Raw genomic sequence first — 14,811 nt, forward strand, 5'->3', positions numbered from 1 at the left:
ACTTAATGAAGCAAAGAACAAAATGATGGTTACCATAGAGCAGGTGGGTTGGGGGGAGTTGGGTGAAACATGTGAAGGGGATTAAGAGTGGACTTATCATGACAAGCACTGAGTAATGGATAGAATTGTAGAATCACTATATTGTACAACTGAAACTAATATAACACTGTATGTTAACTATACTGGAATTAAAAGAAAAAACTTAATAGAAGAATTTGTATTATTAAAGAAATGGCTGTCAACATTTCCCAAGTATTCAGATTTTTAAAGCTTGTATTTATAAAGAATGATAAGATTTTCTGTACACTTTGAGAAATATTATTTCAAATGATAAGGTACTCTCCAAAATGTATTGTATATTAACATAATCAAGTGGGTTGGGTTTTTTTTTTCTTTGTCTCTTTTTTTAAGGTGAAAAATTGTTCACATTGTGCTCTTTTCTTTAGATTCATTGTAGGGAAGGAAGAAATTCCCACACATTCTTATTCACCAGAAGCAGCATATGCAAAAGTGGAACAGAAGACGGAGAAACATGAGGAAAAGCCAAGAAGAATGAATATAATTGCTCTAATCAGGAAACTTGTGGATTCAGTGTAAGTTCTTTATCTTGATACTTAGTGCACTTTGTCACTCTTTTATATGATATTTGTACCATGCCAAGGTGTTTTTGTTTTCTTTTCAGTAATGATAACTTTTTTTTAACCAAAAACAATGCATAGAGTTTTAATAAAAGGCACATAATAGCAAGTCAGTTTTATTTATTATTTTTGTATGGACTATAGACCATCATATGCGTTTAAAATAGATATTTATATGAACTTACAATAGTTTTCTGTGTCAAACTAGGCAGAGTTGCGGGAGGCTAGAATGGGGAACTTCAGGAAACAGATTAATATGTACTAATCAAATATGCCAGGTGTGAGAAGGAGAGATTCAAGAAGATACAGGAACAAGGAGCAAACCTTATGTAAAGGGTTTTGTTTTGTTTTGTTTTCTTTTGTTTTGTTTTGCTTTTGCAAGAGTAGAAATTTTCAGGGCTTTAGAAATGGAATAAGATAACTTTATTTGTATATTATACAAATAAGTCTGAATTTCATACAAATAATATTTGTATTTCTAGTCTAGATATTGAAGAAAATTAATGACTTAAAACTAGAACATTAGTTAATAAAAATAATCTTGGTAGTGATATTGGAGAGTATTGAATGAATAACCAATATAGAAAGTTAGGCCTCAGTTATAGGAAGCTGAAGGCAGAAATCAGAAGACCTATGTTAGACTCTCATTTTACCCCTTGCAGGCTTTGTGACTTTGGGCAAGTGATTTAACCACTCTGGATCCTAAAGTGCTTATCTGTTAACTTGGGTTAATGATTTCTGTTAAGGAGTGTTGCATGCATTAAATGAAATAACATATGAGTTGCCCCACATACATGAGCATAGTATAGGTACTCAGAATTTTTACTTAATTTAAAGAGTTTGTTACCACATACAGAAGGTAAGAAGAAAGGATGGTATAACAGATGGCAGGAATAATTGTGGTAGTGAACTTTTTAAAAGAATTTATGTATATCTTTTTTTCTTGTTTTAATTTTTTCATCATGATAAGTGTACTCCTTAATCCCTTCCCCATTACCTGTTTCACCCATGGCCCATCCACTGTTTCACCCATGCCCCATCCACTTCCCCTCTAGTAATCATCAGTTTGTTCTCTATAATTAAGAGTCTGTTTTTTGTTTTTTCTCTCTGTCTTTCCTTTTCTTCCCCCTTGGCTTATTTTTTTGTTTGTTTTAAATTCCACATATGAGCAATATCTTATGGCTGAATAATATTGTGTATACACACACACACACACACACACACACACACGCATGCACACATACATAGCACCTCTTCTTCATCCATTCATCAATGAACACTTGGGCTGCTCCCATAATTTGGCTATTGTAAATAACACTGCAGTAAACATAAGGGTACATATATCTCTTTGAATTAGTATTTTTGTCATTTTTGGGTAAATACCCAGTAGTATGATTGGTAGTGAACTTCTTAAGTAAGTTCAGAATAGTTATGGATCACCTTAGTGGATAAAAGAGAGAGGGAATCCCTAGTCATGGAAATCATGCTCACCAAGAATCAGAGGGAAATGCAGAATATGTATTTGTATAATGTGGGTGAATGATACCTTGGGTATCAGCTAATCAGGTCATGGTAGAACTTGTCAGACTACCTGCTGCTGTGAAAGCAGATGCAGGGTAATGCAGAAGCAGAGCAGATAACACAGGAGATGGGGAGTCCAGGCTTTGGGAAGTTTTAAGAACAGACAAAGGAAAGATTAAATGACAGTATAGCTGATATCAGAATTTAAATTCACTAGCAAAGAGAGTTTAACAATCTCTGTGTAGTTCCAGTAGCACTGGCTGAAGAATGTCTTTGAAGAGGACACTTAGAAGTATGAAGAGTGATGGTTTACATACGGCCACCCTTCTCTGATTTACCTCTTTTAGGCTCCAGCTTTAATCACTCAACTTCACATGGCCAGATATGTCCCATCATTCTAATGACATACAATCTATGGTCAGTAGGAACTACTGCCGTCACCCTTGTGTATGAAAGACCGCCTGCATACGCCAGCTGTGGTGCAGAATTGGATTTCCAAAAAGGTTTTGCTAATCAATTTGCAAATGGGATTAGAGAGACGTCAAGCCAGACTATCACTCTACGAATTATTGTTTTATAAACGAGAAAGTTAATGTTCCCACCATGAAGATAATTAACTGCAGTCTACAGGAGTTACAAAGAGTACTCATTTTGGAACATGAATTCTTCAGAGAGAAAAGGGGAGAGCTAGGCCCATGTTAGATATTTTACTTACTTTTTTATGCCTCGAGTGAATATATGGTACTGGAGTCAGCATACCAAGTAATTAAAAATCGGCGTGTCTTGAACAGTAGTCTTCCTAGCAGAAAGGTTTACTAAACACAAGAGGACCAAGTGGTTTTCAGTCAAATCACTAATAAACTACATTTGAATTCCCACATGATCTATTTCCGTATTTATTTTTAAAATTGAATTTTGAATTCTAGTACTGGATCATGTTTCTTTTCCAGATGTTTTCTCTCAAATATAATTAAGTATAAATTCCTGTAACCTGAGCACTTTCTCATTATAATTTTTGCTCAAGTACTGACTTCATGGATGATTTATGACTATTATACTCCACAGTAAGCAACTTAAAGCTTCCAAAAGATTTGGCAGAGTATAGAGATAATATATACATATTTCTCATATTTAGTCACATATTTATCAATGTTTTTTCTGTTCCACATTTAAGTATTTTGACTGCAGTCACATATTTTATGCACTGTGTCAAATGGTGACCTGCAAAGAAAAAAAAATCTGTTATCTTTGGTTTTTTATGTCCCAAGAAGCCAAAAGATGCACGCATTTAAATACAAGTAGGTAATATTTTCTCCTTTTTTGTTAGAGAGTTTTAAGCACATCTACACACATACACATACATAAACACATAATTTGTTGTTTTTGTTTTATTTCAGATGTAAGCATGGACCAAGGCATAGATGTTGCAAACACTATGAAGATAATTGCATCTCTTATTGCATTAAAGTAAGTGTATGAAAGTATCACTTTATTCACTACAGGAAATATGTATAGAAATAATTTTATAATTAAAACATGATTTCAAAGCAAATGGAAAAATTGACGGTAATTGCTATCATTCTTTGCATTTGACTTGAAAAATAAGAAATTTGTGAAAATTAGGTAACAATTTAGCTTTTAGTATTCACTTCCCAAATCCTTTGTTAAATAATTTTAAAATTTGCCTATTTAAAAATTAATGTTACAGATGAATGGATCAAGAAGATGTGGTTTATCTATACCATGGAATACTACATGGCAATGAGAAACAATGAAATCTGGCCATGTGTAGCAACATGGATGGACCTTGAGGGTGTTATGCTGAGCGAAATAAGTCAGGCAGAGAAGGACAAATATCATATGTTTGCACGTATAGGAGGATTAGGAGGAACTTGACGGAGGAACAAGGGGGAGAAGAAGGGCGGAAATGGTGGGGGAAAGGGAGAGAGGCAAACCATGAGAGACTCTTGAATGCTGACAAAAACTGAGGACTGATGGATGTGGGGGGGAGGGGGGATGGGCATGGAGGAGGGCACTTTGGGGATGAGCACTGAGTGTTATGTAGAAACTAATTTGACAATAAACTATTTGTAAAATAAATAAATAAATAAATAAATTTTTACTGAAAAAAAATAAAAAAAATAAAAAGATGACCTAGAAAAAAAAAATTAATGTTACATGTTCAAAGTAGAAGAGAAGCTGAAGCAACAACAGCAAAAAAGACAGAAAAATAGTTATTAAAGTTTGTACTTTGTAATGTATTCTCATTAGAATACACTTTAGACCGAGGTGCCTGGAGTATGCTGTGTAGGAGTGGGTAAGCAGTCTCCTACATACACTGGGCACAGCCTGGTACAGTGGCATTTGGTGTTGTAAAGTTGTTACATTTTTAAGGCATGGAAGTAGCTGGAGCATGCCCACAGTTGCTCTACATTAAGGAAGTTAGCTATGCCCACTGACATAAATTCCTCACTCTGTATTATGTTAGTGTAGTAGAGTGTCTCTCCTTGCCCATCCCCCATTCTGTGCCTGTCATCCCCCCATCCTCCATTGCCACCAACTCTGGGAAAGAAGTTATTTTAATTGCAGTTAGTCTGGCACAGATGGCACCATCTGCTACATGTTCTTTAGTTTTGGATGGGTTCTAACAATCCTGATACTTTAAAGAGTTTATGTTCTTTCTTAGAATGTCTGATTCCCCACTCAATTGATGATGATAAGAGCAGAATTGTACAGCATCCCCAAAAGAAAGCTTTCTGGGAATGCCTGGCTGGCTCAGTAGGTTAAGCATCCGACTTCATCTTAGGTCGTGATCTCACTGTTCAGTTTGTGGGTTCAAGCCCTGTGCTGACAGCTTGGAGCCTGGAGCCTGCTTTGGATTCTGAGTCTCCTTGTCTCTCTGCCCCTCCGCTCCCTCCCTCTCAAAAATAAATTTTAAAATGTTAAAAAATTTTAAGATAATAATAATAATAATTTAAAAAAAAGACCGCGTCCCCGCAGTCATTCTGGGAGAGAGGGACTGTATCACAGTGCTTATGAATGTGAGCACCTGTGATCTAATGTTGATGGTGGCATTTGCCCCAGCCAACACTTACCCTTAGCGTCCCCAAAGATATGGCCAGAGGTTAAATCAGTAGGGTATTTTTTCAGTTGTGCAGTGATTTTTAATACACTGCTTCCACATCTGGGTTCCTGCCCAGTGTTAAAGTGGGGAGGAAAGCAGCGTGGCTGGCAGCCTCAGGGTCTGCCAGCTCCCAGAACGTCATTATTTCCTTTCGCTGGATGTAATTCTAATTCAAGGGAAGACTTCAGGAGGCTAACTAAGAGAAATCTTCTGATTAAATCAGATGTATTTGGTAAAGTTTGGGAAGAGGGGAAGTGATATTAAAAAAAGTTATCTGAGGGGCGCCTGGGTGGCTCAGTCGGTTGAGCGTCCGTCTTCGGCTCAGGTCATGATCTCATGGTTCATGGGTTTGAGCCCAGCGTTGGGCTCTGTGCTGACAGCTAGCTAAGAGCCTGGAGCCTGTTTCAGATTCTGTGTCTCCCTCTCTCTCTGACCCTCCCCTGCTCATGCTATCTCTCTCTCTCCCTCTCTCTCTCTCTCTCAGAAATAAATAATAAAAAACGTTTAAATAATTTTTAAAAATTATCTGAGAATGTTAGGGGAAATTACTGAGGAATGAAAAATCTGTCATTGTTTCAACAAATATGTACCAATACTATAAAGTTGGCAATTTTTGTATAAATTGGAGTAATATGTCCATGAACGTAAAATTATTTGGATACCTGTAGGTGAGGAATTTACACCACAGATATAGTAAATATATTTTGGCAGTGCACCTCATTATTCCATCAGCTCAGTTACATCACATGTTAAATCATATCCCTGAGGAAATGTACAAGTTACCTTCCCCTCAACTCACTATTCTTTGTTCACACTTTTTGTTGGTTCCTCATCCCTGCCAATGTCTGTTTTGTCTTTGTGCTTTCTGTCCAAGCTATCTGACATGTTTTCATCATGCTAGCTCCTTCTCTTTTCTGTCGGTTTAAATGTTACATCCATCGCTCTCCCTTACCACCCAATTTAATATAGGCTGCCTCTTAATTTCCTTCCTAGAGTCTTTTTTTTTTAATGTTTTATTTATTTCTAGGAGAGAGGGAGAGAGAGACAGCGTGAGCAGGGGAGGGTCAGAGAGAGAGGGAGATACAGACTCTGAAACAGGCTCCAGGCTCTGAGCTGGCAGTCAGCACAGAGCCCGACGCGGGGCTCGAACCCACGAACCGCGAGATCATGACCCAAGCGAAAGTTGGACACTTAACCGACTAAGCCACCCAGGCGCCCCTCCTTCCTAGAGTCTTGATTATTTCATGCATAACACTTATTGTACTCTATTTTACTTATTCGCTGACTTATGTGCTCTTCCTCTAATGAACATGAAGCTCCATGAAGGCAAGAACTTTGTATCCTCTTCACCACTCTGTCCCCAGCATCTAGTATAGTGCTTGGCACATAGAGAACCTTCAGTGAATATTTTCTGAATACATGAGTGTCGGATGGAAGGATGAACCTGTCTCTTGAAAATAGCATGGAAAGACTAAACAGACCTATGATCCTTGAAGCCTTAGATTCTTAGGTTATCAATGTCAGGATAAAGTGTGAACACTTCATGCATTAAGCATATACAAGGCAGTTGCAGTTAAGCAAATGCATGATAATTTATGTTAATTAGTTGGACAATTTAATTTTCATGTTTTAAACCAAAGTATTAGATAGTTTCAGGTAAATGAAACATTCTTTAGAATGTTTCTTCATAGTAATTCAGTTTTTTCTAAAAAAGACTGCTCGCTGGAAGATACAAACCTGACCTATGGAACTTAGCAGGAAAACACTGGGAATATAGACATTTTCCCAGTCTAGTGGGGGTGAGAGAACAGGACCATGTGAGGCCGGTATTATAATTATTGGCTGAATCATGTAAAACACTGCTTTTAGATAACATTTGGTTTTTATGCTAATAAGAATTTTTCAGTCTGTCAGTATGAAGTGACATTTAGATTTCATTTGCCTAAATACTGAAATGAAATTGACCAACACTAGTCATCATCTCTATTCCCTTTTGCACCATAAATAATTGGAGGTAATATGGAAAGATGTTGGCAGCAAGTAGGCCTTTGTAGTGCATTTGCTTTTTCAAGTTTTGTTTAGTGTACCTTAAAAGCTACTGTTTCTTAGAAATGTTTTAGCCTGACACGGTTGAGCGTAGAAAGAAAAACCTAGGTATAATTTTTTTTTTCTGGAAAATTATTTTAACCTGATCATTTAAAAAGTTGAGGTCTAAAAAAAACCTTTTTCTTTCTGTCAAAAGAATTCCTACTTACTCTAATGATTAAGAAGAATACACTGTTGGGGCACCTGGGTGGCTCAGTTGGTTAAGTAAGCCTGACTTTGGCTCAGATCATGATCTTGTGGTTCTTGAGTTTGAGCCCTGCGACGGGCTCTGGAGCCTGCTTCAGGTACTGTCTCCCTCTCTCTCTGCTCTTCCTCCACTCACACTCTCTCTCTCTTTCTCAGAAATAAATAAACACTAAAAAGAAGAAGAAGAAGAGTACTCTGTTAAATTTTCCAAAAAATATTTGGTTTTGTCAACTATTTTTTTTTTGGAATTTCATTGCTTTTGTTCCTAAAATTCAGTTGTAGTTTAGGAGTCATAAATCCTGGTTATTGTTAACAGAATGTCAAGAAATGGAAGTTTGGTGCATAGACAACTTGGCCAGTGCTTGTGAGACTTCCAAGTTTTTGAAAATCAAAGTATAGTCACTGAAATATTTTACCCTTATTTTAAGGTAATTGTTTTAAAATTGTTTGAGGTCTTAAGACTTAATTTTGAAAATGCTTTGATATAAACTTGTGTTATTTATTTTTTTGAGTTCTGTTTTGATTCTGAGACAGTAAAATTCATCTCTCTCAGACTTAAATATTTGAATATAAATCAGAATTTTATCCCAATTTTCTCTAGGGTTTCATCAGAATGTTTAGTGTGGGATACTTGATCCAGTGCTGCCTCCGAATTCCCTCTGCATTTCGGCATCTGTTTACACAACCATCCCGGCTATTTTCTCTCTTCTACAATAAAGAAAACTTCCAGCTTGGAGCTTTTCTGGGCTCTTTTGTTAGTATATACAAGGTAAGGCTTTCAGCAGAGGAGAGGAAAATGGGAAATAAATAATATGGCTATTATTAGAATGGGATATGGCCTTAACCCATCTGTCATTTTTTAATGCTTCTTTGTGTTGTATTCATAAATATCTTAATGTCTCCAAATATATGCAATATATATTAGGAATTGAGGTTGGAGAAATTTCTTTTAAAATGTTATTTAATGTGCTTCAGTGTGATATAATCACATTTATTTATAATCTGAAAGATTCTAGAACTTACTTTTTTTCAATAATGGAGATACTGAAAAATTTTTAACTGTTACATTTTTAACATCAAAAGTGATATTAATATATCTGGAATGTTTGTTTTTCTTAATCATACTTACTATGTGGTTATTACTTTAAACATATTTCAGACCCTTTTAGCTGATGTCAGTACTTGATAGAGCCAGTAAAGATTTTCTGTTGTAACTTATTATCCCTCTTTGATCTACTTACTATTCTACTATACTCTCTCAAATAACTATGGTTAACATTCTTCCACCCCTTTCTGCATGTTCCTATAAACGTACCGACACATGTGTGAGCACACACCTGAACACATATGTAGGGATCATTCATGACATAGTACTTTGAAATTTTAAGTAATGGCCTTTTGTTTAATGGAGATCACTAATATTTAAATCATATTATTGACATTTTATCAAACATTTAAAATTTAGATTATAAACCTAAATGCAGATTCCAGATGGTAAAATGTGTTAACTAAGGTTCACTATATGCAAACATACACACATTGTTTAGTAAAAAATAATAATAATAGTGTTGGGAAACTTGAATTCTGGAGTCATTCTGGGTAAGATGATTATGTATCATTTTAGATAAAAGTTTACTTATAAAAGGTATGTATGGGGGAAGTATTTTTAAGTGGAAAGGTTGACAAAGTAACAAATGATAAACTATAGTTAATTACTTATTATGAAATATTACTAATACTGAAAATAATTTTTAATATTATTTGACTAGGAAACATTACTACTGTCTTTGAATATACAAGAGTTAATAGGACAGAATATTTGTAATTATATGTTTATATTCATATTCTTTTTCATTTCTTATGTCTATTCTATTTCATTTCTTAGGTATTTGTGTTTATTCTTAACATAAACCCTTAAGTGTTACATGTGGATTATCTCCCAAAAGTTTTATCCTAAGTTGGTTATTCTCCACCGTCCAGCATATCTCAGAGCATGTTTTGTTTGTTTGCTTTAATTTCTGTTACTATTTATTTGCTCAGGTAATACAAACTAATGGCATTAAACCATAGAAAAATACAACTGGGTCAGAAAAATCTCTTATTAAAAAAATGGTATAGTGTGTTCCAAAGCCATATGAGATTTAAAATAAAATTGTCAATGCCATTAACATCTTTATGAGGATAAAACTGAGGGAAGGGCAGAGAAACAGTTCCTATTTTTTCTATATCTTCTCAAGGAACAGACTCTTTTTCATTTTGTAATGTTCCTCTTTATTTCTGGTAATATTCCTCACTCTCAGTTCTACAATGTATGATATTAATATCGCTACCCCAGTTTTCTTTTGATTATATTTCATAGTATATTATTTATATCCTTTTATTTTAATCATACTGTGTCTTCAGTTTAAACATGTAGTTGGTTTTTCCTTTTTTACCCAATTTGATAATCTCTGTCTATTAATTGATATGTTTAAACTATTTACATTTAATATACTTTTTGATAATGGTATAGCTTAAATTTACTTCTTGCTAGTAAAGACTGTTAGGTTTATTTATTTATTTATGAAAGAGAGAGAGAACACAAGTAAGGGAAGAGCAGAGAGAGAGGAAGAGAAGGGAATCTCAAGCAGGCTCTGCACTGTCAGCTCAGAGCCCAACATGGGGCTCGAACTTACAAGCTGTGAGATCATAACCTGAGCCAAAATCAAGAGTTGGATGCTTAACTGACTGTCACCCAGGAGCCCCCACAGCTCTGTTCTAATAAAACCTTATCACACTTTAATTAGAATTTCATTTGATTTTTACATGTCCCAGAATATTATCATTTTATTTATTTCATCCATTGAGAAGTGTAAAAACATTCTTAGCTCATGAGCCATATAAAAAACAGGTGGCAGGCCAGATCTGGCTAGTGGGCCATATTTTCTGACCACAGCTTTAGACAGTTAATTTATATTTATTCTTATTTATTTTAATGTTCTATTTGTTTTTAAGAGATAGAGCACGAGCAGGAGAGGGGCAGAGAGAAAGAGAGACACACAGTCCCAAGCAGGCTCCAGACTCTGAACTGTCAGCACTGAGCCTGACACAGGGCTCGAACTCACGAGCCATGATGTCATGATCTGAGCCGAAGTTGGACGCTTAAACAACTGAGCCACCCAGGCACCCCTTTTTTGATAGGTAGTTTATTTTTATAGAAAGAAATGATATTTTAAAAATGTCTTTTAAGTTAAGCTCATTTTGCCATCTTCAGAGCTCCTTATTTATTTTTCCAGATTTAATGATATTATATTCCTTCTGCCTGCAAAATTACCTTTTACCATTTATGAAAATTCATCACCTATGGATCTACTATGTAGGTCTCAGTGTTTATCTACCTGAAAAAGTCTTTATTTCACTTTTACATTGAAAAATACTTTCTCTGAGTATAGAATTCTGTCTTAGACTTATAGTTTATATGGTTTTTCTCCTTGTTTATAGTGGGAGTGACTCTACATCTAGGCAAAGGAAAATTTATGCATTCATTTTGGAAAATCATTACAATAAAAATATTATGTATAATTTTTTTAAAGTTTTTTAAATTTATTTTGAGACAGAGCGCACAAGCAGGGTAGGGATAGAGAGAGAAGGGAGATAGCGAATCCCAAGCAGGCTCCACTCTGTCAGCACAGAACCCTAGGTGGGGCCTGATCTCACGAACTGTGAGATCATGACCTGAGACAAAATCAAGGGTCGGACGCTTAACTGACTGAACCACCCAGGTGCCCTGAAAATAAAAATATTATGTAAAATTTCTTAATAGAGTCTATCCATAACAATAACTTTATAACAGGTTATTGTTAATAGTTTTCCCACTCATATGTTTACTTTGATTTCGATCACCAATTTGCCGCCAAGGTCTGCTAGTGACTTACTCATTACAGGAGTTATATGCATGTTTTCTAGAAATGGAACAGCTGAAGTCATTGTATTTTCTTCTTGATGCAGGGTACTAGTTGCTTCCTGCGCTGGGTCAGAAACCTGGATGATGAACTGCATGCTATTATAGCTGGTAAGGCAGTGATAAAACAGTTATTACTATTGCATTAATCTGTGGTAGAATGACTCAGAAATAGTTCCCACATTCATCTGATTTCTATATAACTTTTTCTCTGTAATAGAATCCCTACTGAGCCACTAGTCCAAACATTTTGTATTTGCAAAGTTTAACATATTCAAGCATTCTTGCCGTCTGGTAGTTTGAATTGGCAATATAATGACTTGGGCATCTGCCCTGCTACAGGCCAGAAATCCTAGGGAATGTGTCATAAAAGAACATAAAACTTAAAAAATTTGGTGACTAATGGAATTGCATTTATATTTTTCTTAAACCATTCTGTTTTTGCCACTGGCGAGTGACATATATTTTAATAATGTATATTTTTGTTTTTAGGAACTTAAACAGTCTCATAAAAATAAGAACTAAAGATTAACACTTTCTGCAAGTGCAGCATACATGCTACTTAAGTTAAACTGACAACTTACAGATATTTATTGGTGATATTCCTGCTCTCAGTATTGCAGGCCTCCCTGTGCCTTGGTTTTCCATTTATGGAATGAAGGCAGTACTGTGGAGGAAAGTTTGATGATATCACTAAAAGTAATTTGAGCTGTTAGAAGAATAGATTAGTAAATATTTCCACTTAAAATCAGAAATGGAATCAATAGGCTTTAAAAATTATGTTTGAAAATCACTATATTTGTTAAGACTACTGTTGTTTTTAAAGTTATATTTAGAAGCTAAAACATGGAAAGAGCCTAAGTGTCCATCAACAGATGAATGGATCAAGAAGATGTGGTTTATCTATACCATGGAATACTACATGGCAATGAGAAAAAATGAAATCTGGCCATGTGTAGCAACATGGATGGACCTTGAGGGTGTTATGCTTAGCGAAATAAGTCAGGCAGAGAAGGACAAATATCATATGTTTGCACGTATAGGAGGATTAGGAGGAACTTGACGGAGGAACAAGGGGGAGAAGAAGGGCGGAAATGGTGGGGGAAAGGGAGAGAGGCAAACCATGAGAGACTCTTGAATGCTGACAAAAACTGAGGACTGATGGATGTGGGGGGGAGGGAGGAGGAGCATGGAGGAGGACACTTTTGGGGATGAGCACTGGGTGTTATGTGGAAACTAATTTGACAATAAACTATTTGTAAAATAAAATAAAATAAAATAAAGTTATATTTAGAATGTAAAGTGTCTTGTAATATGTATATCAAAACTGTGTGTTCCTAACTCTGAAGGTCAGTTTCTTAGTTTAAAAATGTATGATACCCACAAACTCACCCCATTTTAATGGCGTCACATATATTACTGTCTGTTTTTGTATAACAAAAGGCAGTGCTACAGATCAATTCTGTCTTTAAGTGAATGAACATTTCTGAATGACTTAATAACAAAGAAATACTTCGAGATTTGATTCATTTTGCTTTATTTGTTGTTTCAGGTTTTTTGGCAGGAGTATCAATGATGTTTTATAAAAGTACAACTATTTCCATGTATTTAGCTTCCAAGTTGGTGGAGGTAAGCAAACATCTTGATGCGTGCACAGTTCTAAAGAATGTAGAGCCTTTCATATCCCAGTTACAGGGTGGGTCAATCCTATAAAAGCACTGACAAAATCAGCTCTCCTGTTTCTACTTTCTTTATGTGTGTTATTTTCAAATATACACAAGTGTAGAAAGGATAAGGTAACTAACTCTCACGTACCTATCATACAGCTTCAGCTGTTAACAACATGTGACCAGTTTATTCCATCTGTACTGCCCCAACCCCACAATACTGAATTAGTTTAAAGCAAATCCCAGATATCATATTACTTCTTCTGTAAATAACTCAGGATAAAGACTCCTTAAAAACAAACAAATCAACACTTTTGCCAAGGTACAATCAAAATACTTTTGTCACACATTTAAAAGACCTAGTAATTCTTTAATATTCTCGTATGTCCATTTAGAGCTTATATTCTTATGGCTCATAAATGTCTTTCTGCAATCTCTTTGTTTCATTTGGGATCTAAAGTCTCTTGTAGTTTGGGGACACCTGGGTGGCTCAGTCAGTTGAGCGTCCGACTTTGGCCAGATCATGATCTCACGGTTCGTGGGTTCAAGCCCCGCATTGGGCTCTGTGCTGACAGCTCAGAGCCTGGAGCCTGTTTCAGATTCTGTGTCTCCCTCTCTCTCTGACCCTCCCCTGCTCACACTGTCTCTCCCTCTCTCTCAAAAATAAATGGAACATTAAAAAATGAAAATAAAAAATAAAGTCTCTTGTAGTTTTTAACAGCTACCTCCTTTTACCTCCCCTTTCTTTTTTTCCTTGCCACTTATTTGTTGAAGATCTATGTTATTTGTTCTGTGGAATTTCCCACATTCTGGATTTTGCTAATTATATACTCACTGGTGGTATTAATATGTTTCTTTAACCCAACTATTTCCCATAAACTGTTAGTTAGATCTAGAGGTTTAAGGAATTCAGGTTCAATTTTTAGGGGGTTGAAGGAGGGGACAGAAACAGTTCACATTTACTGTGCATATGAATTCCTATTGCATCACATTAGGAAACACATTAGTTATAGAACTCCCCTATGACCCAGCAGCAATAGCACTGCTAGGAATTTACCCAAGGGATACAAGAGTGCTGATGCATAGGAGCACATGTACCCCAATGTTCATAGCAACACTCTCAACAATAGCCAAAACATGGAAAGAGCCTAAGTGTCCATCAACTGACGAATGGATCAAGAAGATGTGGTTTATCTATATGATGGAATACTACATGGCACTGAGAAAGAATGAAATCTGGCCATCTGTAGCAACATGGATGGACCTTGAGGGTGTTACGCTGAGCGAAATAAGTCAGGCAGAGAAGGACAGATACCATATGTTTTCACGTATAGGTGGATTAGGAGAACTTAACGGAGGACCATGGGGTAGGAGAAGGGGAAAAATAGTTGGGGAGAGGGAGGGAGGCAAACCGTGAGAGACTCTTGAATGCTAAGAACAAACTGAGGGCTGATGGGGGTGGAGGAGAGGGGAAGGGGGATGATGGGCATGGAGGAGGGCACTAGTTGGGATGAGCACTGGGTATTATATGGAAACCAACTTGACAATAAACTATGAAGAGAAAAAAAATAAACAAGATATTTCACAGAGAAAAAAAAGGAAACACATTAGTTGTCTCTCTTTTTGTGA

General features: G+C 35.9%; 1 protein-coding gene across 1 annotated transcript in view; it reads left to right on the forward strand.

Moving 5' to 3' along the window:
* TMEM135 (transmembrane protein 135) overlaps positions 1–14,811 on the forward strand; it is a 239,311-nt gene that overhangs the window by 215,114 nt on the left and 9,386 nt on the right. Inside the window, exons 8-12 of the mRNA XM_039254345.1 lie at positions 447–593; positions 3,557–3,626; positions 8,177–8,344; positions 11,563–11,626; positions 13,068–13,144. Coding sequence (XP_039110276.1) covers positions 447–593; positions 3,557–3,626; positions 8,177–8,344; positions 11,563–11,626; positions 13,068–13,144 — 526 coding nt within the window. The remainder of the gene's footprint in view (positions 1–446; positions 594–3,556; positions 3,627–8,176; positions 8,345–11,562; positions 11,627–13,067; positions 13,145–14,811) is intronic.

This window comes from Hyaena hyaena, unplaced genomic scaffold, assembly GCF_003009895.1.
Source record: "Hyaena hyaena isolate Hyena2069 unplaced genomic scaffold, ASM300989v1 scaffold_491, whole genome shotgun sequence".
NCBI lineage: Eukaryota > Metazoa > Chordata > Mammalia > Carnivora > Hyaenidae > Hyaena > Hyaena hyaena.